The sequence below is a fragment of the Lipophrys pholis genome, assembly GCF_963383615.2.
Source record: "Lipophrys pholis genome assembly, chromosome: 10".
NCBI classification, from domain to species: domain Eukaryota; kingdom Metazoa; phylum Chordata; class Actinopteri; order Blenniiformes; family Blenniidae; genus Lipophrys; species Lipophrys pholis.
In genome coordinates, this window is record NC_137640.1 from 8,022,457 (window position 1) to 8,049,931 (window position 27,475).

Below are 27,475 nucleotides of genomic sequence, written 5' to 3' on the forward strand. Positions count from 1 at the left end.
AGAATCTGAATCAGAATAGTCTTTATTGTTATTGTTAAAATTAAAAACAACTACATTGTCAGTGCATAAAAGTCATTGCCTGCCCATAATATTGTAATTTCTGCAAACTATAACAAATGATAATATTTTGGCTAAAAGTTTGTCATGAAGTGATGAAACTATTGATTTTGAGTGTTTATTATTTTTCTGATTTATTGCTTATATTTCTGATTACAGTCTGAGTAATGTATGTGAGCCTATAAACAAAAATACAGATATTTGCAATCATTTTTGATCTTGCAATCAACCTTTTCACTAATGTGCAAAGCAATGTTGATATACACAGTATTCGCTGGTGACGTTTGACCTTGTCTCTCCTCAAAGTGATGCACAGATGCAAAGACTATATGGTTTATTATCTCATTTCTTAAATTATTCTCGAAAATATCACTTTGATTTATTTTTCATTCTCAACTAAAATAACGTTTATTTCATTGTGTTTGGACTTACTTTTATATTATTGTGTAAAATCAAATAAATGAACTGAAAATTAAGGAAATTCACGTGTTTTTAGATTATATCCACTTGGTGGGTGATGGGTTAATATCAGTAATCTTCCATTCTCAGCTCAGTCAATGTGTAGTAATGTAATATTATAATTTCTTGCCAACTAAATAAAGTTTATCTTTCATATGATGGTTATTTTTACAGTGTTAAAAAAAATCCCAATGCCAATTTAACCGTTTATTTTTGATGTGTTCTGCTGAATAAACACTTTATATTCAGATTAGTGTCATCATACATGCAAGTGAACAAAGATTCAGATTTATTCGAGCAATCGAGAAAGAAAAGCGCGGCGGCGATGGTCGGTGGGCCACGTCAGTTTGTCTTCACGGCAAAGTGACGCGCGTGACACAAAGCCTGCTCGGTTTATTTCCCGGTCTCTTTAATTAGTTCCGACCTCACGTTACAGTAACGTGCTCGCATCGTGACAGCAGCTCGTGAGTCGGCGGTGCACACGCTGACTGGACCTCCGCTCCGCTCCTTTCTCTCCCTCGCAGCAGCCACACCCTCCACATCTCCGTCTCCATCTCGCGCGCCCCGACTGCACGCAAAGCTGTGCGGGGCCGTGTGTCTCGGTGCGTGAGTCTCCCGCGTCGGGCACCCGCAGCATCAGCAACACAAAAGAGGGACGGCGCCTGCAGCTCTTCTACCTCAGCACCATCGGAAGGAAGGAGGCGTTTTCAGACAAAGGTGAGGGCATCTTCCTCCTTGATTTAAAAAAATAAAAATAAAAATAATTAATTGATCTTAAACCCCCATATCGCATGCGCTCACGGTGATTCTTGTCCATTTTCCCACCACGCTGATGACCTTGTCAACGAAAACCCACCTCTCATTTATCCACGGACCTGCTCGCATCTTCTGCTCCATCCTCTGCAGACGTGTGTGTGTGTATGTGTGTGTGTGTGTGTGTGACAGTGTGTGTGTGTTCAGTAGATGGGCTGGGACTTGCAATTTGATCCAACCTGAAATGCGCAAACGCCGATGTCAACACGACAAATTGGGATCAATCCTGACTTTAAAAAAAAAATAAAAAAATGTTTAATACAAACCCACAGACTGCGCGACTGAGCGTCTCCGCGTTCGGATGTCATCTTGTGACAAGCGTGTGTGAGGAAAAGCAGAGGCCACAGTCTTTGTTCTCCGTGCGCCTTTTTAGTCGGCAATTAATAGACTGTAATCCCCGCGCGGCAGCATCCGCTAATCTGCCCATTAACTGCGCCTTTATTGATCGGCGCGTTTCGGTCTGCGCCGATGTGGTCTTTCGCCGCGGCGATCCCGACGAGAAGCCCCATTTAACCACTGAGTCAGCTCCAGATCCACGCTCAAGTCACGCGGCGCAGGCCTTCTGTGTGCAACCCAAACAGAAAATGAAATTATGGATTTATTTCTTTTCCTCGCGTCGTTTAAAAGGCTTTTAAATCAATGCTGCATTACTGTCATCGTCAGTCTGGACTCCGGCGCAGAGACACGGGGACAGAGAGAATGGATGGCACTCTGCCAGAGATAAAGTCACAAGCTGCTGGTGTTTGCTTCATGGTGCTGCTGAGTAAACTGCCTTGATTTCTTTTTTCTTTTTTCTTTTTTCTTTGCCTACACCTGACTGAAGGGCAGCTGTAAACACAACCAGTCATCACCTGGAAGCTATGAGTTCAGTGACTGAAGCCACAGAGCTGCTTTTGTGCTTCACAGACCAGGGGCGGACACAGAGGATTTTTCTGATGAGGGCACATGAACTCCCCAGAGTTAAAGATCAGGTGGGCATCAAAGACTGATAAAAAAAAAAAAAAAGAAAAGCGGGTTCCACTGACATCTTATTTATATAGTTGATTTAGGTTGTATTTCTTCCACCGTGCTTGCATTGGCTCAGTCAGACCATTTTCCTTGAAAAGATGTGACTTTTAAATTTCCCACAGTCGACATTGTCATTGGGTAGGGCGTAACCCCCCCCCCCCACCCTTGGTTGAATTGTTCTTTTCAACATCTGGTTCTTCCGTTCAGTGAGATTCTGCAGAATCCTGAGCAGCTTAATGGAAATAAGAACAATACCATTTTAGCCCGGTCAGTTCTCACAGTGTCTCTCTGTGTTTGCCCCGCCATGGACTTGCAACGGGTGAAACCTGCGTTCACTTGAAGTGAGACAAGATTGCGTCCAGCGTGCCGATGGATGGACAGATTATATTTAGTGTGCATCTGATTTCGGTTTTTACTGTGAAACGCCCATTAAATGAAATCAAGGACATAATAAATCAAGTCCTACAATTTATCCTCGAGTCACTTTCTGTTATGGTTTTATTTTAACCACATAACGATAGGCGGACAATTAAAACAGTGATTAGGCTCATTTACAACCAATCGGATGCCACCCCCAGTCCACCATGAAAGCACTCCCTCTGCTGCAGATAAAAAAAGGGGGAAATGTCCACGACAGACAAGATATCACCATATGATGGAAGATTATACACGGGTGGTGTTTTACAAAGCAGTGATGAGCCTTAGGTCCTTGCTGGTTGGTGGTTTGGATTCTCAGATGTGCCGATTTGCACAGTAAACAACAGTTTGTAGTGCCATCCACTCCAGTGGTGAGTAACTGAGAAGGCTTCTTGTTTTCAGACATCTGTGGATTCGCCTTTGCGGTGCCAGACGTGCATTCATTGCCTTTCCCTCTTGTCGCCTTATGACCTTAGACGGAACCGCGGCTATCATTTTGTGGCCGATCATGTGAATTTAACTACCTTTTATTTACTCCGCTTAATTATCCGCTGATTGATTAGACAAACGCAACTTTTCAGTGGGTTAAAAGTGAAACGCCCACATTAAAGATTAAAGATGTCTGCTGCATTTCTGCTCATGGAACTAAGAACTAATGTGTGCTCCGGAGGTGTCATGAACTAAATAGAAATAATCAGAGCTTCACTTTTAAAGCGAGTTTCATCGCCTGAGCATTCGTGATGTTTTTGATAGACTGGCGCACTCTTTCACACAATAAGGCAAACAACCACACGTCAGTGGCGACGGCTGCCAGCCAAAGTGCCTGTACACCAACTTAAGGTTCAATGTTTTGCCCAAAGACACTTTGACACACAGCAAGATAAGGGATCAAACTATCAACTCTGGATAAGAACACACTCTACCAGCTGGGCCTAAACAGTCTACACACTATTAGTCATTGACACTGACTTCTTTGATGCATACAGGAGTTTACAAATCATTTTTCCCACTATTGAAAATAGATTATAAAGTTATAAGCATTAATATGTACACCACTTTAAAAACAAACAACACCAAAAAAAACTTTACTTATTCTACTTTATCTCCAAAACTTCTCCTTCTTCAGTTTATTGTAATTATTGGCCTCAGAGTGACACATGTTATCGTCAAATTTTCAAAAATCTGCTCTCCAGATGGAATCCTACATATTTATATGACGCATCTCTGTCCACAAAATGCCTCATCGTATGTGGCGTCTGTTTGAATTGTTAGTCATTTTATTTCGCCGGCATGTTTGATGCATTCAGGCCACCTCAGTCATTTCAGCTTCTATCAGAAGTAATAAGGAAATGCAGCCAGTTGTGATGAAGATGGTTGCAATGCCCGAATATTGAACTTTGATCCAATACTGGTGTGAAGGAGCAATAATGACAGTCTTTCATGGTCTGCCTTTTTCTTTTGCGCAGCCTGGACACATCAGTGTAGATTTCTTTTTTGTTTTTTTATTACCAAGCTAAGGTACTTTCAATAGTGTCAATTGTTTGAGATGATATAATGCATTATTGTAAAATTTATCATGTAACATTTGATGTTAAAGATTATCGCTGACAATGGTGGGCTCATGTTTTTTTTCTAATATATAGTCACACATACTTACACTTTGTTTTTCATATTTCACGTCCATCCACATGCCGTCTCTCTGAAGCACGTTCTCCCATAGTTAATAATATATCAGGTACAATAATACTTAATTTTTTTTTCTTCTTTTTAATCTTGTATTTTAAATTTGAAGCCCACATACTCAGTCATTATATGAACTGTTCACATGTTAAGTGTTAAGTGCAGTTGCTGTGAGGGTGTCACTTAGTGTAGCTGAGGATGCTGGATCTTGGCCTCTCTTTACTTGTGGTGGAGTCATTAGGACACACTGTGTGTGTGCGTGTGTGTGCGTGCGTGTATGTGTGTGTGTGTGTGTGTGCGTGCGCGCGTGCATGAATGACATGTGGCTGTCCATGTTTGTGCTGCTTTACTGGGGGTTGCTATTTCTGCACACAGTCAGTCAGAGAACAGTCTGTCTTTGAAGTGCTGTGCTGCTGTAATATAGGCAGCATCCAGGTTGGTAAAACCCCATCATTACCATATCCCTGTGAGACTGCAGTGTGATCCTGCCAAAACCAGAGAGTGAAAGCAGGAGGAGGAGGAGGAGGAGGAGGAGGGAGCGCCCTTATTACACAGTAACACCATGCTGATGCTCACAGACATTATGAGCCCAGATCAGATTAATAAAACCAGAAAACGATGGGCTTATTTAGTCACGTGATCATCTGACTTGAGGAAATAAGCTGCTGTTTTAAAAATAAATGAACTCTCTGATTCGACTCGACTTGAAAGCATCCCCACAGGCAGCTCTGAAGGTTTGCGAGCGCCACTGACCAGACCACAGCGGACATGTGTGACATTAATGTTATTGAGCAACTGTGGTACGCTGCATTGCAAACCATCATAATCACGCATGTGCATGCGCGGTTTGTGGGTAAACCACAATGAAAGCCTTTGTGTGCGTCAGCCGGTTCAAACGATGAATGCCACTCTGTTCTACTGCACTGGCTATCTGGCGGAGAAACAAAGTGTCACTTTGTGCCTCCTCAGCACGGCAGCACGAACAGACATAGGAGAACGCCCATCTCTCTTCGTTCAGCATTCACTCTGCCCCCTGCCACCCTCTTCCACTACGACACACCCCCATCCCCTCAAACTGGGCACACACACACGTGACTGCACATATAGCAGTGTTGTCTCTTCAGTGTGCGACTGTGCCTTAGAATCAAATATTCATCATGATGAGAATATCAAAGGAGGTTTTCCTGAGCCATTTCCTTGCGCACCCTCTACACACGCACACACGCACATATACACACACCTGCCAAGTCCTTACTGCATCTGACACCTGACTCCAGGTAATGCCCTAGATCCACAGTGACAGCAGGCAGGTGGAACGGCCGCACACTCACACATACCCTCGCATGCAGATCGACTGCAGGACGGTAAGAAGGCATTCTCACACAAACATAGACGCAGCTTTCATTCACAGATGAACCTTGACTGTATTTCTGCGTTCAGCCTCACGTCGGCGTGCAACACTGTTGTCAGCAGCTTGTACAACCTTGTACTTAGAGGTGTCTGTTATTCGTACTTTACTCCCGGTTTGGTCGAAATTGCCAGCGCTGAAGCATCACAAGTGCTTGTGGTTGAGTGTGGGACGCTCAGGCAGGAGGAGACGGACTACTTTTCGTTGTTGTTTGCGTGCACAGCTGAGCGTGGTGAGTTCACTGTTAGCTAATGTGGAAAATATAACGGCGGTCATGTGATACTTCGTGCATGTGACTCCATTGTTGCACCTCATGCACATGGGCATCGAGACATTTGACAGTTCAAGAGCAATTTACAGATGTAATAATAATAATAATAATAATAACAATAATAACAATAATAATAATAACAATCTGCAGTTGTGTTTGGTGTTTTTAGAATTCTCCATACAGGGATGAGCAAATTTGGTGCTATGAGGCGCACAAAAATCAACAGAGTCAAATTATGGCTGAGTGTTTCTACCACGAGGACATACATGAATTATGGCTACTAGTATTACGAAAGTTTTATTTTAATCGCTAATGTAAATCAATAATTATTGAGTAATGTCATCTGATCTGAGGTTAAAATAGAATTTAAATATTCTTCTTTTGATTAAACTTGTGAATCAATAATGTCTTACATTTCTTTAAATAGTTTTAGCGCCACAACTCCAAGGAATGGAGATGCAGCTGACCGAGCCTACATCCAAACCCAAATCAAATGACAAATTAAAATACTTGTGATATAATGTGTGATTGGAAAATTTGATACCAGAATTTCAATGGGTGAAAGTTGCAGCTTGTAGCAAAGTAGAGCCATGCAAAGATAAACACGAGGAGGAAAATGTCATATAATTGATTACATTAATTGGCAACAGGTCTGAATGAAAAATAACATTTTTAAGATAGTCAATGTTTACAGATGAAATATAAGGAGTTTAATGTCTATTAAAGATTGCAGATGGTGCAATACATAAAAAAAACATTGGCGATATTGTCATCAACAGTATAGAATATCTTAAAATTCAGAGAAATATATACATGTAAGGTACTAAGCAACAAGGTGGATATGAAGAAAGTAAATGCGGAGACGCTGCTGTGTCCTCGGTGCTCTTTTAAGCTGCACTGATGCAAGGTAGAAATTTGTCTCGAAGAACAGCAAATCAAAAGTTGAAATATGATCCCTGAAAAAATATCACCTGACTTGAAGGGCAGCTCCAGCGCCAGGTGGAGAAGAAGGAGTTCATCAGGGAAAGCAAGTTTAAATGAGCATCAGAGCAGTTTTGTGGAAGAGGAGCTCTTGATGTGATTATCAGTGGTGGACATCCGCTGAGGAGTGGTCGCGATTGAGATGTCTCTGACATATCAAAAGAACAAAATGATGGAAAAGAAGGAAACACGTAACCATAGAGCGGTCATAGTGCCAGTCATCAAGTGCTACATCTTATCATAACAAGGAAGAAGACTTTGACCAGCTGCCAAACATCAGATTGAGGAGGAACAATGCTGAATCAGCAGATCAGCTTTTCACCCTGTAGCAGATTACTGAGGGGCCATCGGAGTGTGACCAACAATCTTCATTTTTCTCTTGTGGATCTCTAAAAGGCAACCGATTAAATCGTGATGGAAGTGATTCAGTAGTATGGAGCAAATATCTGGTGGTCTCGGTATGCTCGATGTGAGAGCTGTGTCCGCACACACAGCATGAACTTGGATTTATTCGAGGTGGGTGTTGAACTCGTTTTCTTTCTAAATGGAGTTTCGGGTCCTCCAGACCTGTCAGCCACTGAAAACTGAAACTTAAAGTATTACTTCTCTAAAGAAGCCACTCTTATATCAAGTGTTGATTGGAAAACAATGCTTGTGTGCCATTTTTAATTATCTATACATACATTCACTCAACAGCTTTCAGTTTTCATTGGAAATGTGACCGTTGAACATGTTAAATATTGAACTTATTTAGTTTTTGCATTGTAGTTGTAAGAATATTTGCAAGGTGGTGTTTTATTTATTTACATTTAGCAAGTATCAGCTTCTTCATACTGTTAATATGTAGACGATAAATACTGCCCCTGCTTTACATACACTGTAGTTGGAAGAATATTATTAGGATGTTGATGTTTTCACTTCACATGAAAAACTAAATGGTGTCCACCGACACACTGACACACGAGGCGTTTAAAAAAAGAAAAATCACACTGTTTGTAAGAACTGAGACTTTGATATGAAACTAGAATGCAAATGTCAACTTACACAACTCATGAAAGTTTAGTGGTTTTGCATACCAGTGAACATAACAGAAATCAATCATCCATCCATCCATCCATCCATCCATCCATCCATCCATCCATCCATCCATCCATCCATCCATCCATCCATCCATTACTCGAGATTACTTGAGCTCGTCGCAGCTGACGTAACAGAAATGAACAACAAAAATAATAATGCTAAAATATAACCACATTTATTTGACACTGAGCAACATAGTTTACAAGTCAAACGTTTAACTCTGTGAAGTCATGAATGATGGATAATTGAATATCTTTTATTCCCTCGCTGGCTTTTATAAGGTCATTGAGCTATGGTGCAGTTCTTTAGTTTTTGGAGGCAACCGAGGAAAATTTGTGATTTTTCCTTTCCTGTCACTCGACTACATAAATACACTTTATTTTTTGTAAAATTACCTCACAGACCGACTTCTAACTTTCTCTTAGTTTGGATGTGAGAGATAATTCTCAAAAATTCAGGACTGGATGAAACCAAGTATGTGTGTCTAAGTACAACTGGAATATAAAAAATAAAAATAATTATTATAGTATAATATAATATAATATAATATAATATAATATAATATAATATAATATAATATAATATAATATAATATAATATAATATTATATTATATTATATTATATAATGATGATAATAATAATAATAATAATAATAATAATAATAATAATAATAATAATAATAATAATAATATAGTACAGTTTATGTATTTGATGCTTATGACAGAGGTTAGTTTACAATAGAAAATAGGTGTAATACCCAATGTAATTAATAGTTTGTGTTTGATTTATTTTCTTAACACATGGCACACTTGTGTGAATTGCACATATGTCCAAATACAGAAAACAGAAGCGAACGGACTCAGTATGATGGTAATAGAGTTGTATGATTGACACATAAACAACATTTAAACAAACAGATTTTACCACAGTGTGACTGGGTTGGGTTTGTGTGTTTGCACACGTGCGGCTGTTTGCCCAGTGAACTATTTCAGTCTGTTTGCACTGGTGAGAATTGGTTGAGTGTGTTTCCATGTGTCCGTGTGCTCGTGTGTGCTCGTGTGTGCTCGTGTGTGCTCGTGTGAGCGCCTGTCTCCTCTCGTCCCTTGCTGCTGTGTACACGTTGCCATAGAAACCACCGTTTCCTTGAACTCCCAGGACAAGCACGGCGCTATAAGACTGTGACAGTTTAAAGAGGTTAATGATGATGTTGATGAGACCACGTGTTGCAAGTGACCGTAGAAAGGTGCAGACCTTGCACTACTAATTAATTTCCCTGATCACCTTTGCATTTCCGGTTTGTGGCTGCCTTCACGTCCATCCATGCCATGTTCCTCCCTCTGAATGCCCCTTGATGCTAACGCGCCCTAACATAACCCGAACCTGCTGTTTTTGTCTCTGCTCTGTATTTGTTTCACCGTTCTCTCCCCAAAGCCACAGCGGAGGCGGCGTCGAGGCTCATCTGGGTAAAACTCGCTTTGTGCATAAAGGGCAGATCGATGTTCCCTAAGGTTTTACTGCAGTGGTGCGCAGCCATCTCGAGCTGTGCAGCTGAAATAGGTAAACCGTTATACGGCTCCACCACGTTCGTCTGTCTGCTTTGTCAGCAAGCTACTTGTGCTGTAAGGTTATGACTCCTAGACGCCGCAACGCTCCGCCATGCCATCAGGACCCCCCCCACCCCCCACCCCCCGGTCGCCGTCTGGCCCCATAGAGATGTTTAGCTGCTGGGTTGTTTGGAGAGCGCAGCATCGTGTTATGCCGCTGTCATAGTCTGATGCAGCTGTATCCCTGTCAAAGGCATTTCTCTGCTTCCGCAGAGCACATGGCTGCTCATCGTGCTTCCCTCATCTCATGTTTATCCCGTCCCCTGCAGCGATTTGATGGTGCACCTACAAAAAAACAAAGAAGGAAACTCTTTTTCTTCAGCAATGGCAGGCGAACAATGAAAATATTACACAACACCTCTTAATTTCAGCAGACACAACCCCATACTGTTTATTTGCTCACCACACACACACACACTCTGTGTTCACACACTCCCACCAAACATGCTTGTTTGCTCCTTGTTCTGCGGCTGGCTGGAGTCACGCAGGACAAAGAGGCTTGTTTTTGGGGGGGGGGGGGGGGGGGGGGGGGCTTGTGTCACCCTCAGGAAGGAAGCCCACAGCATGCTGATCCCACTGGGGACAGCGGGCTTCTTCTCTCTGGCTCTCTCAGTACTCTCTGCCTCACTCTCTGGGTTTTTCTTTTTTTTTTTTATCCCGCTGACCTGGGTTGCTTGTGATGATTACACACACACGACATGCATTTCCTTCAGAGCATCACAAAAACCTTTGGCTCAGCAGATGTGGTGTGTTGACAGGCGGCCTGAGGACATGAAGGATGTCAGTGTTGAGAGGACCACCTTGAATGTCCCTATGAGTTTTTGAAATGCAAATAAGGTGGCATATATGACTTTATTGTGTTTCGTGATGTTCCAATTCCAGAGAACTGGGACCTTTTGGGGAAAGAAAATCAAAACTGAACAACATTCTGCATGTTGAAACTTAAAAATGGTTTTCTTTTGGAAAGATCATGACATCACAATCCAAAATTTACAGATGTTTTTTTTTTTTTTATAACAATTTAAGTCACAATTTCTGAGTTTGTCAAGCCGTAGCATCTGCCACATACAGGCCAATCACGGAGAGCCCTTCTGGAGGAACCAACAAAGTCGACCTTTCTGGTGAAAATGCTGGAAGGCAGTGGAGACTTAGATACAAAGCAGGACATGCGGAAGTCAAACCTAAGCGCTGCTCGTGTGCAGTACACAGTTACCCATCCTCTTCTTTCCCTCAATTTAAAAGCTCAAACTTTCTCCTTCACTCCTTCTACAGTAAAAAAAATGACAAATTTGTAATTGCATTCCCATATTCACTTCCCTGTTCTCTCGCCACAGCCAAGGTGTGCAGCAACAATGGCGACGGACGCCACCGAAACTAAGCATGGCATGCTTTTAGAGGTAACCGAATCCAAAGGCCCAGGTAAATAGGAGAATTGAGTGCTTTTACTGGCATCTTAAAGAGACAGTGTATTGAAAACAAATTAGATCGATTGCATCCTGAGGCTTAAGTTACTCTTGTCACTGTCTTTTTAAGAAGTGCATGGTGTGGCGTTGGTTTTGACTTAAATGAGATTTTAGAAAAGTGTGGTGTGTTGTTGTGCAGTGTCCATATTTCTTCTGACGCTATCCAGCTTCTCCTTTATCCTTGAGAACGTTTCAGTAATCCAACAAAGACAGGTGAACGCCACTATTCAAAAATACATGACTAAACAAATTAAAGAAACAACTGTTAGGATGTTGAAAAGCTTCATTCGTGATCCTAAATTGTATGAGGCAGACAGCAGGATGAATGCTTTTTCTCATGACAGTAATTAGCTTAGCCTAGCACAAAAGTACACAGATTCACTCTGTCTAACAATCAGTATTCAGCCTACAAACATCCTTAGAGGAACTGGGTACTATGCAAAAAAATATATATTTGAAAATGATTTTCTATAATCGACAGAATATAAACAACAATAGACTCAAGGTCATTTCAAAGAGGCCAATATGAAAGCACATCATCGGGTATTAGCAAGCTTAATAACTAATCTGACATCATCAGTTAGATTACATTATACCATTAGATTTATGGAGACACTCTAGTGTGGAGTCCACTTTGCTCCACCAGATGTTCCTGAATCACTGTACTTTCTAGTGTATTTTGTAACAATGTGGTGATATACAGTCTCTCTAGTCGGCATTGTACCATTGAATGGTGAAGAGTCCTTACAGAATATAGTTTACTTTCTAACATCGACGAACATAAAGTCACCCTTACATGTAGGTTCCTTTTCACAATAGGATCATGTCGAGTTACTCAGGTATCTAGTGTACTTCGCACAATGGGTTGATGCATTTAGTGTATCGTGGACTTTTTATCATAGTTTGATGTAGAGTACGGTCTAATCTACTCTGTACTCTGGGATGATGTAAAGTCATCTAGAGTAATTGTTGATATAAGATCATATGAAGTACTTGTAGAGTTTACTGTACTTTGTACCATAAGTCGATGTCAGGTCACTCTCGTGTGTAGTGTACTTTGTACTACTTAATGATGTAGAGCCAGTAGAGACAATGATAGCTCAACCGTTTGACAACTACGCCATGAAACAGCTGAAACTTTAAGAGCCAGACTTATAGCACAGCACAGAGAGACAGACAACCACACACACACACTCACCTTTACACCTACAGGCAGCTCAGGGTTACTAATTAAACATCCAAGGCATGCTTTCGCACTGTGGAAGGAAATTGCGTCGGGAGAACATGCAAACTCTGCACTGGAAAGCCAGGACCCTAAATTCAAAGAAGAGGAGGGGATTTCTAGTTAGGCAAGAATACCAACAACATCTCTGTGTAGCTGTTATTGTTAACATTTTCTGGGAAAATCAAAACTCAAATATCAGTTGTTGTTTTGTTTTTTTTAATAATTTGTCTATAATAATTTCAAACTTTCTTTTTTTTGCTAGTGTTGTTAGATTGCAGGTAGTATTTATTTTCAAATCCCCTCATGACCTTATACTAAGCTGGCAATTGTAGCCTTTTATTTCAAACCAGCATAGAAGTGGTAATTTTCTTGTATGCAAATTGTGGCTTGTGAAGTATATGAAGATGACATAGAAAAAAAAAAAATCTAATAACTATAAAACACTCAAATTTTTTTGGTAATTTTGTTCTATCTTAGATGTGTGAAACAAGAGGTCTTTTGAGATGTAAAGATAAGATGTCACATTCTCCCTGATGGAAGGTCCAGGTCCACAGGACCAGAGTCACAAACAGGCTGAACTGCAAGCATACAGGATGCTGCTCTCTCTGTGGAGTGCTGCCACTGAGTCGTCTGGTCGGCAGAGAAAAAAAAAAATTGTCCTTTCTTGTTTCACGCATGAGTGTTTGAGCATGCTCACGGCAGAGCATTATGGGCTTTGTACTGCTGCACGGCTCCTGATGCTGGGAGAGCATCCTGCAGGGAGACAGACCATCAGTGTAGCACCACGATATCAGTCACTGCACTGAGAACCAGAGAGCAAGGGAGCTTCACAAGGGTGTAATTAACCACAATCCCATCAAAAAGATATGAAAAAACACTTTTTAGTAGTGTGATTCTGTCTTCATATGATGGGATCTTAGGAAATAATATATGAATTTTTTTATCAAAAAAAATAAAATAAATGTCAGCCTTTGTACAGGCAAACATTAGGACACCACAGAGTAACAAGGGCCCACCACTGTTGTTCAAACAAGAAAATTTCATTTATTTATTTTTTACCTTCAATGAGAATAATCTACAAAATCAAGTGGACTGCTTTTGTTAGGCAATGAGCGTGGAAGTGAAGCTTTTCTGGATCAGCCTTCTTTTAACGTTACATACATACCCTACCCGAACTTACCTCCTACCGAACAAAGGTTTGAACCCCCCTAAAAAGTAAAAGTGCCTTGAAATGACTATTGTATTTGTCACTATACAAATACCATTGAATTGAACTGAATAAAATAACAAAATGTTGTTTTTTTCAATTTCATTTTACCTTTATTTTTCCAGAAAAACCTTGTAGAGATTAAAAATGTATTTATTTATTTATATTATTTATTTATTTATTTTCATTGAGCAACAAAAAGCTCACATTTCATCCATTTATTTATCTAAATGTAAAAATAATTTTTTACTCTTTAGCCATTATTCCTATGATAGCAACGATAACCACAAAAAATCTTTTAGTAGGATTAATAATTGAAATCGTTGTTGACACTCTTGATCAACTTTTGTCAACATCCAATTTTTCTTCTGCTTTTTAAAAAGGAAACCCCCCTTTTTAAAAAAAAAAAAAATTTTAATCCCATATTTATCTGTTTCTCCATAGCGTGTAAACTTGCATCAGCTTCCACCAAGAAAAACATCTGTAATCAGCAAATAAATAAATGTGAAGTGGCCGTAAATAACAACATACCCAGTTAAGCCAATGACATGAAAAAGAGTTACACACATATTACTTTCAAGTTTTGAATCTAAAAAATGTGAGAAAATACTCAAAGCGTGTCAATTATCACCACAACAAAAAAAAAAACACATTGAATTGATAGTTTGTTTGTCAAATAGAGACTGCGTGAATGTTGCATGAAATCTGGGTCAACGTTTGCTTTGAGTTCACATACGCGTTGCACAATACTCACCTGAGAGTACTGACGACATTCAGGAGATAAAAATTGTTTCCGTGTGGCTGACAGTCACACAACAGTTTATGCAGAGCGATACAAGATCCAGCAAGCTATTTAAAAAAAAAAAAAAACAATGTAGAGAAAGAAGTACAGAAGCTTCTGGTTGAGGAGCCCAACCTGAATGAAAACCAGACTGGCATGATTATGGCTAATTTATTGTTTTTGATCTAATTTGCTGGATTTAAACTCATGCAAGAAAATTGTGAACAGCTCAAAATATTTTACGATATTTTGGTAACTCCTCTGCGTATTCCCGTTTATATTTTGCTGCAACAGTAAAATATGACCTATTATTTGGAAATTTGGATTTTCCCCATTTAGTGAGGAAAAACTCTTAACCGTTGTAAAGTGTTGGAGTATTTAAATACTACAATATTCCTTGCAACATTTTCTCATACGTTATGCCAATATGAAGTGTGGACAAGAATAAAATATGACTGTGTGCAGAATGCACTGTGTCATCGCTCCTCTGACCTTAGATGTCCTGTTTCTAAACATGTTTTTATTCTCCCCAGGGTCTGGCAATGGGGGGAAATTAGTTTACTGTATCATTTCCCATGATGCCTCTGGTTTAGTGAGCAGCATGCGAAGTGAAATCCCACACCAGTTGCTACTTATAGCTCTGAAAAAGACACCCGCAGAGCCCTGAGAACGCCTGTCTGCACAGTGGTGTAGAGTGGCTTTGTAGCTGTGTAACCTCACCCACTTAGTTCATTCAGTGGCCTTCCAGAAGTACATAGACACACACACACACACACACAGACACACGCGCATTACAAATACACAGACAAAGGGAAAACACAAATTGGGACAGATGTAGACGGAGGAAGCAATGAGATACATTCCCCATTGCTGATATTAAAATGTCTGTTTATGATTTTAAAAGACCTCAAGTCTCATCTTTGCAATCCTGAGGAAGAGGCTGAGTGACGTCTTTGTCTCTGTCTGTGGGAATGTTTAGTTTATGTGAAAGGGGTTAAACTGTGCTGGCAGTAAGGCTGAGGATGAAATGAGGACATGAGTTGAAAGTCCAATGTTGACTTCTTAACATTGAGTCTTCCACTTGAAACAGCACCAACAAGGTTTAGTACACTTGCCTTGTTTATGACATCCCGGAGATCCCATCTTTGGCTTTGGCAGCGTGCTGCTCCTTTATTGCCCTAACGTGACAATGTTAACTAGATCACTTCACTGACAGACACACGAAAGCATAGCAGCAACTTTGCCCGTTGTTATCAAGAATGGATAATACAAATGAGCCAAAGGACCAGCGTTGACCTTTGGAGCTGTGTGAACAGGAAGTGGATCTTTCACTGCTTTCTGTTCTCTCTGGACCAATCATGGATTTTCATGTTCAGTCAGTAAATCAGGGATTTGGTCACCATTGATTTGAAAGCTGCTGTGAATTTGGATGCTGTGTTTTTATGCCTGCTGTTTATCTTTCACACTTCCTGTAAATACTACTGAGCATAAACAAAACGAGCCAAGGTTTTCTTCTCACCCCATCTGCTATTTTGATTTGCTTTGTTCTTAACTCTGGTATTTGCACTTCATCATCTGAAAAAACCCATTGAGAAAAAAAATACACTGCCATAGGCACTGTCGTTCTCCTTATCTCACCGCCTGGAGGTGGAGATCTTGAGATTGATGAGCTGATTGCGTTTAGCTATGGTCATCATCCGATTTCTTTTTTCTGGCAGAGAGAAGGCGACAAGGCAAATTCCAGCCATTCAGACGGCTGTTCGGGAGGAAGAAGAAAAGAGAGGCAAAGGGAGCCTTTGATGGAGCAGAGCTAAAAGCGAGTTTTTCTACTGGAGAGGTGTGCAATGGAGTTGTATCAGACGAAGAGGAGGCCAGTCAAAATTTGAGGTCAGTACATTGTTATTTGTCTGTGTTACGTGTGGGAAAATGTACTTTTTCTTTTGTACATTTAACATTTTCTGACATATCTTTGGACTTCTTTTAATTTGATGCAAACTTTTTGCGGTTGTGCTCAATAAAACAATTGCTTCCACAATAAAGGGCTCCACACGATTCGACTTTCATTTGATGTCATAATAAAACTGCCCGTGTGTAAGGAGGTCATTCGTTTCTGTGTGTAAAATGATTTGTGAGGCGATGCTGCAGTCGGCTCATGATAGATGAATTAATGGCTGAATTCTAAAAACTCTGTAATGCTGAAGGAGCTCTGTTTTTTTTTTCGTCCAGCAGGGAGTTGAATCCCATTGGATCTCGAGCTCTCTCACACGACAGCATCTTTATCCCAGAGGAGCCGGTGAAGGAGCCCGGGCTGGATCACAGCATGTCCCAAGAAAACGTCTCGGATAAAGTTAGAAATCTGCAGGTGAGTTTGTTGGCTATATTTTGGTTCAAAAAGTCACTGAGCAATGCTCTTTGGTATGACAACCATCGTGTTGTGATCTCTTTGGTTGACCATACAGAGGCAGATAGCACAAGGCATAAAGTTTGGCCAGAGGCCCTCGTCTCTGAGGAGAAGTGAAGGAGATGAAGGCAGTTCAGATGAGGAAGAGGTTCCCCGGAGTCCTATGAAAGTTTTGGCTCAGGTCGAATCCGAGCCACCAAAAGTAGAGCCAAAGGTAAAAATGTATTACCAGTTTTTTGGTTGTTGTTTTTTTTTTTTGGGGGGGGGGGGGGGGGGGGGGACTGCTGACCTATCAAATCTACAGACCCCCCAAAAGTGAAGGGAGTTTTGTGGTTACACTCGTGTTTGTTGTTGTGTAAACGGGGCCTCAGGTGTGTTGCATGACGTCTCTCTGGCACCTTCCTTGAGCCTCAAACTCACCACAATGTTTAATTCTGTCTTTACACAAATAATAAAAAGTTATTTTATTGTGGTAAAAGCAGGTCCAGGGAGCTCCTTCAAGTGGACCACACAGCACCCCAGTGAAGTCGCCGAGATCTAAACAAGTTCTTCCGCCTACTGGCACAATCGAGTCCATCAACTTGGACGCCGTCCCGCAGTCTGTCCCTCGTCTGGATAACACGGCCGCCAAGCATAAGCTTTCCGTCAAACCGAAAAATCAGAGAATCTCTCGTAAGCATCGACGTTTCACACAGGTGAGTCACGTGAATGATACTCAGCATGTTGTTGATTTCATCTCTGACAACTCACATTCTTTGGTTGTGGTTTGTGAAATAAACACTAATCAGACATTTGCATTCTTAGGACCTCCAAGAGGTTTCTCTTCCCGATGTGGTGCATGAGGATCTGGAGGCAGCAGGGGTCTCCACTGATTACAGGCGCAGGGCTTCTGTCGAGTCGCTTGAAAGCCTCAAGAAACAGAGACTCCATGAGGATGAGAGACAGGAAGCCAGGAGGAAAAGAGAGCTGGAGGAGCAGCGGCTCAAGCAGGAGGAAGAGGACAGGAGGAAGAGAGCCGAGGAGCTCAGACTGCGTGAGCTAGAGGACGAAAGATGTCGTAGACAACAGCGCGAAGAGGAGGAAAGGAGGCTACGAGAGGAGGCAGAGAGGAGCAGGAGAGAAGAGGAGGAGAGGAGGATCCGGGAAGAGGAAGAACGAAGGAGGCAAGAAGAGGAAGATCGCAAGAAAAGAATGGAAGAAGAAAAGAGGCAGCGAGTAGAGGAGGAGTGCAAACGGAGGGCGGAGGAGGCGGAGAGGAGGCGACTGGAGGAGCAGAAGAGGAAAGAGGAAGAAGAAAAGAAGAGGAGGAAAGAGGAAGAAAGAAGGAAGAACGAGGAAGAGGCGAGAAGGCAGCAGGAGCTTGAGGCTGAGCAGAGGAGGAGACTGAAGGAGGAGGAAGAAGACAAAAAGAGAAAAGAGGAAGCAGACAGAACAAGGTTGCATGAGATTGAGGAAAAGAAAAAGATGGCGGCAGAGGAGAGAATAAGAAAAGAGGAAGAGGAGCAAAGGAGGATGTCATTGGAGGAGGACGATGGGGGTTCTGACACACAAGAGAGGAAGAGGAGAGCAGAGGAGCTGCGTTGGAAGGAGATGGAGGAGAGACAGAGGCCTTTCTCTTTCAAAGTCTCTTCTGGAGAGAAACAGATTCTCTTCCAGAAGGTCAACCTCACGCCCGTTACGCCAGCCTCCGGCCACCAGAGCGCCGCTGCTGCTGATCAAAGAGAGGGCGCTAAAGCTTCCTCCTCTGAAGGACCAGATTCCCCCAACCTGCCAACGTCTCCATACGTCCCACACACAGCCATCTTAGTGACCGGCGCCCAGCTATGTGGGACAGCGGTCAATTTAGACCAGATCAAAGACACGGCCTGCAAGTCCCTATTGGGTTTGGGTGAGGACAAAAAGGCCCAGGGAACGCCACCGACAAAGACCAAGACCTCTCCAGACCGCAAATCTGGAAAAACCAAATCACTTAATGAATCTGCACTATCTACAGACCAGTCCAGTGCAGCCGTCCTGGCAGAGTGGGCGAGCATCAGATCAAAGATATTCAAGGGGGTTGGGGAGGGGAAATATGATGAGTACCCAGACCCGGGTAAGACCCCAACTTCACCCAGCAGTGAAGAACAGCATCTGTTTGCCCACACCAACCTCAGGAAGACCATGTCTGCCAGCGCCAAGTTCTCCATCACGCCTGCCAAGAAAAAATTTGGGGACTCGAATAGAAACTCTGAGGTGTTCGGTCCAGATGATAAAGAATCAGTAGAAGAAGTTGCGCTCTCTGATAGCCCCACTGCACCCTCCCCAGGTCCAACCAGTAAACCTCAGACAAGGACAAGTAAAACAGTCCGCATCGTAGAAAGAGGTTCCGAGGAGTGTATGTTTGCCAAAGACCTCCCTTCTTTCCTGGTTCCCAGTCCTGGAGCCAAACACGAGACGGCTGAGCTGAAAAGTAGGGCTCAGAGTGAGATAGAGGAATATGAGAGCAGTGAGGGGGGCGAGGACCAAGGCCAGGATGGCGAGGATAAGCCCTCCCCATTCGGCATAAAGCTGAGGAGGACCAATTACTCTCTACGTTTTCACAGCGAACAGTCCACTGAGAAAAGGAAGAAACGCTATAGTGCCGGGGACAGTTTTGATGGTGTCCCCTCACCTCTCACCCCCATCGAACCAGACTCTGATGTTTCATCTGTCTTCTCTGACAGATCAAGTCCCACATCACCTCTGAGAGAGGGTGTGGTTGGCAAATACTCACACACAGCTTCTTCCCCTTCTGTGTCCCATGGGAAACTGGGTAAGTCCACCAGCCCATTGCCATATGGCGAAGGTGAGAAAGTGTTTTCTAAGCCACCGGTCTATCGAAGACCAACCACCTCACCCAAACCCACGGGTGCAGTCCCAACACCTCCTCCCTCACCACTGCCCAAGGCAGTTCATGGACTTCCCAGCGATGACATGATCCAAAGGACAGGAGGTGCTGATTCATGCAGCCAGGACCAGGCATACAGGAGCGAGGAACCATCAGCAGTGGCCCAGCTCCACAGGAGCAGCCAGGGTCAGGTCCAAGGGGAAGAAGAGCAGAAGGAAAAGAGATCCTTCTTCCCCTCCATTAACATCCCGTGGAGAGAGAAGGCAGATCGAAAGTCTGACCTCATCAAAAGAGGTCAGTATGAGCAATCTTGCATTTACTTTCTTAATGATTTGTAGAGAAAAGGTTTTCCATGGGGTGGTGTCTCTGAAGAAGAGTCTGACTTTTTAGGGAACATATATTAGATGCTACTATTCTGATAAATGCAAAGCTACGGCTACTCAACTCAGTCTGTTGAAAGACAACCAACTGACACAAAAGATGCACAAGTATTCTTCTTTAAAGGTGCCTGGAAACAGGTGTTATGAGGAATATTTCATTCGATATGACTCCTTTATTTACAGTGAAGATGTTTTTAAAGCAGGACATATCTCTTCTAATGGCATTTTCAGAAGCCAAAACTATTGAACAAGACGTGAGTTTGTGTAACTGCCTGGGACTCTGTATCTGTGCTGTGATGGACTGATGTAATAGTTTAGCTTTTTCGAGGAAGGGGCTTTTTTGTGTGGAATTTGCATGTTCTATCTGTCCCTGTGTCCTCATCTTCCTCCCACAATCCAAAAACTTGCTTGTGAGGTCAATAGATGACTCTCAGTTGGTCTTAGATGTGGATATGTGTCTCTGCATTAGCAATGCAACGGACTTGAACCAAATCCTGGTTGTACCCTACTTTTTGTCCAGATGGGATAGGCTCCAGCTGCCCATGACCCTAATCTTGATAAATGTGCTCTGCAGGATTGATGGAGGGGTGGATTTCTGTTGGATGCAGATTTAGTAAACCCCCTTGAGACCAGGATGAATTATCACACATCTGACATTTTCATACACAAAAACATTATACGATTATTTTTAGGACGAAACTTTTTGCTCAAATCAGGAAAAATATTAATATAGTGTCGTGGTAAAATTATATCTTGGCCTTATACTCATTATATTTGATCATCATAGGCTTCCTATCTTTCTGGCTTTAAGCGAGCAATTCTTGGTTCACTCCCTTTTCCAGCTGTCTTTCAACTAGCAAAGATTCCCTCACTCCCTTCTCCAGCCAGGCCTTATCTGCCTGGGAACCAAGGTCAACGGTCTGCTATTGCTACAACTCAACAGTTCAATTGTTCTGATTGAAAACCCTCCTTTTCCTACCCACCGGTTAACACTCACAGGCGCAACTTGTCAGACGCTCACTCTATCCTGCAGACAGCTGAATGCACTCTGCATGATCCTGTGCCTTGGGCACCCCAATAAACTTCTCCTGACAGAAAAACCTTGTTTTAACACTTTATTCCAAACAGCACCGACAACAACAATAAAATATCCACGACAATAGAATCCCTTCAACACAAATTAAAACTAGAGTTTTCTTTTCATGGTTCCCCAACTACAGACAGAAAAATAAATCTGCTATTTGTGTCCTAGTAACGCCAAATGTATACCTTTTGTTCAAAGCATGTCACTACTACAGATTTGGTATTTATATGGGAAGCAGCATCAAAGGTATGAAATTATATCTATATATACATCTTCTATAATGCTTATCCTGTTCAGGGTTGCAGGGCGCTGGAGCTAATCCCAGCTTACTGTGGGCGAGGGCAGGATACACCCTGGACAGGTCACCAGTCCATTCACAGGGCAAAAACACACTCACACGCACACCTCGGGGCAATATAGCAACACCAACTGTGCATGTTTTTGGACTGTGGGAGGAAACCCATACACACACGGAGAGACGATGCAAACTCCACACAGAAAGGCCTGGGCAGTTTTTGAACCCAGACCTTCACTCTGTGAAGCGAGAACCTTTACACTTTTTATACCGATCTATTCATCCCACATTGTCCCTACATATTATCTCAACGTGCTTCTGTTTCTCTGCAGAAAAGCCCTCTTTACAGAGCAGGCACTCTTTGGATAGTTCAAAGGTCCAGGAGAAAGAGGCTGGACCCCTATGGATCACACTGGCTCTGCAGAAGCAGAAAGGCTTCAGGGAGCAGCAGCAAAACCGGGATGATCGCCGCACCCAAAGAGAAGCTAAGATGTCAGAGAAACATTCTCGAGACAAAGATAGTGTAAGCACCCCAAATCACTCTTCACCCCGTCTCTTAAAATCTCTATGAGCAAAAAGTTTCTGTTGTTTTACACCATCACAAATCCTATTTGCAGGCTACACTGTTGAGCCCCACAGAGAGCAAAGGAAGTGGGAGCACCAGTCCTTCCTCTAAACCTCAGACACCAGAGGAGCCCAAGAGACCCGACAGCCTCCTGGGACGATTTGACCGCAGAGAACATCTGAAAAAAGCCAACACTTTACCAAGCTCCGTCACTGGTAAAAAAAAAATATCAACATTTATGTTCAACACTGTGGGAATTAACAGGCTTTTATGTGTAATATCCATCTTTTGTTTGGTGAATCAGCTCTTCTTTGTTCTTTTGTCATATAAATATATTTTAAAGACATCTATTTAAAACTTTAGGAAATGTTTTCTGGATCAAACTGTATAAATAGAAAAAAGGCTTGCCTGTGTTCTCATTGGAAGACAGTCTTTTTGTCTGAGACATAAACGTTAAACCTTCATCCTGCATGTTTTTTTTCAGTTGAAATCGCAGACTCCACGCCGTCGCCACCTGCTGTCAAGGAGGTGTCAAAACGATTCCCCTCCAGCGACTCTCCGCAAGTGTCCACAGAGCCGGCCTGGCTGGCGCTGGCCAAACGAAAGGCTAAAGCCTGGAGCGACTGTCCTCAGATCATCAAATAACACCACACACACCCCAGCTTGGCACGGGGGACTCTGGCCTGCATCAAGACTGCACACTGCCCATGGACTCTGAAGCACCTGTCCCCTCCCCAAGACCTCCACATCTCATCTCTCACCATGCACACTCGTCCGGACTGTGAAACAAGTAAAAGCCCTCCATCACCTCGTAACTTAACACACACACACACACACTGGCTGGTAATATTATCATGTTAAAGTGCGCTTCACATTCAGATATTCCAATACAATCGCACAGATATATGTAAACAATTGTTGCGAGCATGCACAGACTGTATACAAACACACAAGGTATGTCCCCCAAAAGAGTCCTCAGCAGCCAATCATGACCATGTCTGGCCATTGCAATAGCCAATCCTGATTCCTTTATTTTGTAGCCAACTGTGTCACCATGGTTGTAAATATATCATTTGTTCAACTCTTCTGAATCCTGGAGACGAAGCTCTGACATACGGCAGTGTTTACTCAACTGAGGGTAACTGTCTGAATCCTATTTTAAGGGCTACCAGTAAAAATAATAACTCTTCTGGACAACTGATGGAAGTGTTACAGGCATCTTCTTTGCGCTCCTTGGTATTATTTATGTGAACCAGAAACTAAACTGTATCTTTTATCTGAGCCTTGTTTGTCATGTGAAAGACACGCCTTCCCCGTTTTTTAAACTGGAAACCTTAGCCTAACAATCCACACTGTGTCCGTGATGACTGTGATAGCTGTCTAAGAAGCTATTGTACAATTTTGCTATTCTAAAGTAATGGAATTTGTTGTGATCACTCACGGTGGGTGCACCTAAACACAGCACTGATGACAACAAGTGTTATGGGGCATTTACATATGACTGCGTGTCATCCTCGCAGCTGTGCAATGGCATAATGAGGATTTATTATTTTTTTTTTTTTGCTTTGCTTACAGAGACAGTCTGAACACCTGGTGGCTGTAACTTCGGATTCTTGTAGCTGTCCTCCTGTAACACAATTACGCTATCACATCCTCATAATGTGATATGAGCTTACAAAGCATTTCCTCAATGAAAAAAAAAAAAAAAATCAATTCTCATTTCCTGCCACTAACTTAATGATCTGTATGTATGTAAGTATGTACTGTTTGTAAGTCAAAGGCATTACCAGAGCTTCGGTCAGAAAGAGGCCCTCCGCTGCCCAGTCACATCATTCTGTTTCTAACTTTGGTCGTGCACAATAGTGTAGTGTGCGCAGTGTTAAGTGTAACAAAAAAATGTTTGGTATTATTTGCACTTTTTTGTCCCACTTAGAAATATTCATGAGAAAATTCTTAAAAAGATACAAACTGTTATGAATAATGTAAATTAAATTACTGATGTCTGAACCAATGGGACTGCCGGCTCATTATTCCTGCTCTACATCTTAAATCAAGAACTTTAATTGAAAGTCAAGTTCCCAAAGCACCTTCTGTGCTCTGGCACAGAAACTGTATTTATTATTCAAACTGGTACAAAGATACAACACGTGCCTTTTTGTTTCACCATGAATAGTTTTAAGTAATTTACTTGATAACGTGAACACAAAAATTGGGATGAAACCAACTACCCAAGCAGCGTGTGTGAAATCAGCATTTGTTCATCCATCATTGACATGATGCCATTAATGAATGCCCGGACCACCAGAAGCCACCTTCTGCCTACCCCAGAGTCATCGAACACACCCAGAGTGGCATACACCTTGAAAGTCCAAACCAAAGTGGCATGCGAGCAGTTCAGAGACCGTACAGGCAATAGTCATGTGAGCTGTTTTTTCGCCATGATGCACAGAGACCAGAAGACCGGGCTCTTTGTTGAAAACTGCCGCAGCTGCAGAGAAATACAAGAATTGTACACTGAACCAGGACAGTATTTTACTGTTCCTTCAGCTCAGAAATGGTAAACATAGTGTCCCAGTTCTGCTTCTCATTAGCTGTCAAAGCAGTATGTTTCAATCCACAGAGATGATCACATAGTAAAATACTCCCAATGTGACCCGAACACAGGTCAGTGATGAGAAGCTGCAACAGAATAGAATGAAAGGAAGCACATGTAAAGACGTACAATCCCAACACCTAATTACACAATTCTTTGTAATATACCACAACAGGCTATTCCTCAATCAGTCAGTAAAGCCATCACAAATATATCTAATTTTGCATTTTACTGCTAGACAGTGATATGCAAGAGGATTTTAAATGGCGTGATATAAAAGTGGAGTGGTCTGTCCCTTTCCTTGTTCTTGTTAAGTAAAAGTGACTGAGTGCTCTGACAAAATGTCCTTCACTCACAAGGTTGAGTGAGACAGGAAGGTCCATCCAGAGATGCTGTCTGAGAGACGGGCAGTGGTGTGGTGAAGAACTTGTTTCCAAATGCACTGACTCAGATGGCAAGGCAAAGTTAGTTTATCTGTCGAACCAAGCTTCAGCAATAAAACATTTCAAAGTCCACAGCATAAAGAACGGTGAGGGAAAACAAATTAAAACATAAAAGCATAAAAACATAATTGGAGAAATAAAAAGTGCCTGGGCGAAGTCCTGAGAACTGGATTTATGTGATCAACTTTCTTGGTCTTTGTGAGGATTTGAGCTGCCGCCTTTTTAAACAATATCTGACACATTTATTTCGGGAAGACCAGTAAAGACCGTGTTACTCGAGCTTGAATTATTTTTAAATTCTTCAGGTGGTTGTCACATGTTTTTTTTTTATTGTCCTAATATGCTTTGTTTACATTCCCTTGATGTTTGACCTGGACTGTTGTGTTGAGGTGATGTAAACCCATACGTCGTCTGCGTAAGTTGGATAATGCATTTTGTTCTATTGAGAATCTGAGTTAGGGGAAGCATGCAGTTAGAAGTGGCCCAAGAATAGAGTCTGGTGGGACTCCAAAGTAATTTTGTTGAGACACAGAGAAAGTCCATGCTTTGTAGAAATTAATTACATCAGTGTTAGTAATTTGCCAGTGGTGCCCACCAGTGCTGGTCGATCTCACATTGTGATATGATCAAATGCAGCAGGGGCTGTTAGACTGAAATTTTGCCACGGTCAATGTTAAGACATATGTCATAATAGGCTTTAGGAAGAACTGTCTCGGTGCTCTGGTGTGGATGAAAACCTGGCTGACAGGTATCCAAGGGGTTGTCATGAGCCAAAATGTTATGTAATTCCCAAAAGGCTATTGTTTCTCCAATATTAGCCTGCAAAGGAAGATCTGAAGTAATTACCAGGGTTGGATTAATCTAATCTAAAAACTTAAACTCATCATACTTTATTAAACCGCTTGGGGAATTGACTCATTGGTGGGCGGCCACAGTGTGGCGCTCTGGGGAGCTGTTGGGGGTCAAAGGTCTTGCTCAGGGACCCACAGTGGTGGACTGTCTGCTGTGGGGATTGAAGCTGCAAAGACACTGTAATTTTTGAAAACGAGTTTTATTTTATAGACATAGCCAATAGCATGAGTGACGCAATAGATGGGGTAATTATCCTTTAGAGCCCTGTGGTCATACAGCATTAAACTACTTGGAAAGGCCCTGTTTGGATAATGTATATACGTTACTAATGGGGTCTCTCGGTCTAGTTTGCATTTTTAAAAGCCAATATAACAAACAGTGAAGTGAATGAATGGGCTCGTTCTCCAAAGCTCACTGTGAGGAGTCAGGCACAAGGTGGGGCGAGATCCAACGTATCAGGAACTCTGTGTGAAGGCAGCACCACAGACAGATGAGCTGGCTCGGGACGGGGCTGCTCAGATCGGAGTCTGTGCCGCTCATCTTCTCCAGGTGGTGTTTATCAGAGGAGGGTGGGGGTGGAGGTGGGGTGGTGTTCATTCTGCACGCTGCTGCGTGAGGAGGTGGGAGCTGACGGCTGTTCTCCAGATGCAGACGCCATGACAAGGACGATCAGTTAAAAGCTTTGGAGCAAACCAACAGACTGAGCCACGTAATTCTATTATTCTTGAAACACTGAGTAACTCTTTATGTATAGTCTTCAATCGTTTTCACTTATGGTTTTACATTAAACCTTATTCATGTTTCAATGAACCATCTGACAGTATGGAACATGGATGGATTGATGGTTTTACCCTACACTTGTTTTTTTTGTATTTTCCCTCTGTTACTTTGCACCCCCAAAGCACTTAGGCAATCGGAAGGCCTCATCACATGTTACAAACCTGTCCACGATCAAACCAACATAAATATATTACCACAGATTTGAACAGATGCAATACACCGATGAGTAGACAAAAATCCTCTCTGGTTTCCAGATCTGTTGCTGCAGGAATGTCAAACCTCTGTACCTGATTTTAACTTTGGCAGCTCCATTCAAACCTCATACAGTCACAGTCACACATCTAATGGAAGCTGTCTTAAACTATTTGATGGAGAGGGAAAAGAACATCCGCAGAAAAAGCAGTCTTTGGTTATAGTCTGCTGAGATTGTCACCAGCAAGCCAATAGTTGGATATTACTGTCTGAAACGACTGTACAACTTTCATGAATGATCTATCCTTTTGTGAAAGTGTAAAATGAGGAATATTTCACTGAACTGACTTTTTTTTTTTTAAAGTAAAAACAACAAAACATGTCCAACTTTGTAAAAATGTAGGTAAAAGCAAATCATTGTTTTTTGACTGATACAAATATAACAGGTCTCAGTAAAAAGGACTTTTTATACAGTGTATTGCCCTCACAATGGCGGTGATGCATCCTGTATCACTGTTGATCTTGTAGAATTTGAAGAAAATGTAACCATTTTATTCTTTTTGGTGTTG

At 42.1% G+C, this 27,475-nt stretch overlaps 1 protein-coding gene and 1 long non-coding RNA gene across 2 annotated transcripts; one reads left to right on the forward strand and one right to left on the reverse strand.

Annotated features, from left to right (window-relative positions):
• LOC308115369 lies at positions 1-2,028 on the reverse strand. The gene is made up of 3 exons (XR_013935687.1): positions 1,596-2,028; positions 1,373-1,508; positions 1-1,250 (listed from the first exon to the last, which is right to left on the reverse strand). It is a non-coding gene; the product is annotated as an uncharacterized lncRNA (long non-coding RNA).
• cracd (capping protein inhibiting regulator of actin dynamics) lies at positions 1,075-24,056 on the forward strand. Its single transcript, XM_080472816.1, has 9 exons — positions 1,075-1,233; positions 16,174-16,342; positions 16,685-16,817; positions 16,915-17,070; positions 17,336-17,551; positions 17,661-20,016; positions 21,814-22,004; positions 22,099-22,261; positions 22,531-24,056. The coding sequence occupies exons 3-9, from the start codon at positions 16,776-16,778 to the stop codon at positions 22,689-22,691; spliced, it is 3,285 nt and encodes a 1,094-aa protein (XP_080328942.1). The 5' UTR covers positions 1,075-1,233; positions 16,174-16,342; positions 16,685-16,775; the 3' UTR covers positions 22,692-24,056.
• The last annotated feature ends 3,419 nt before the right edge of the window (positions 24,057-27,475 follow it).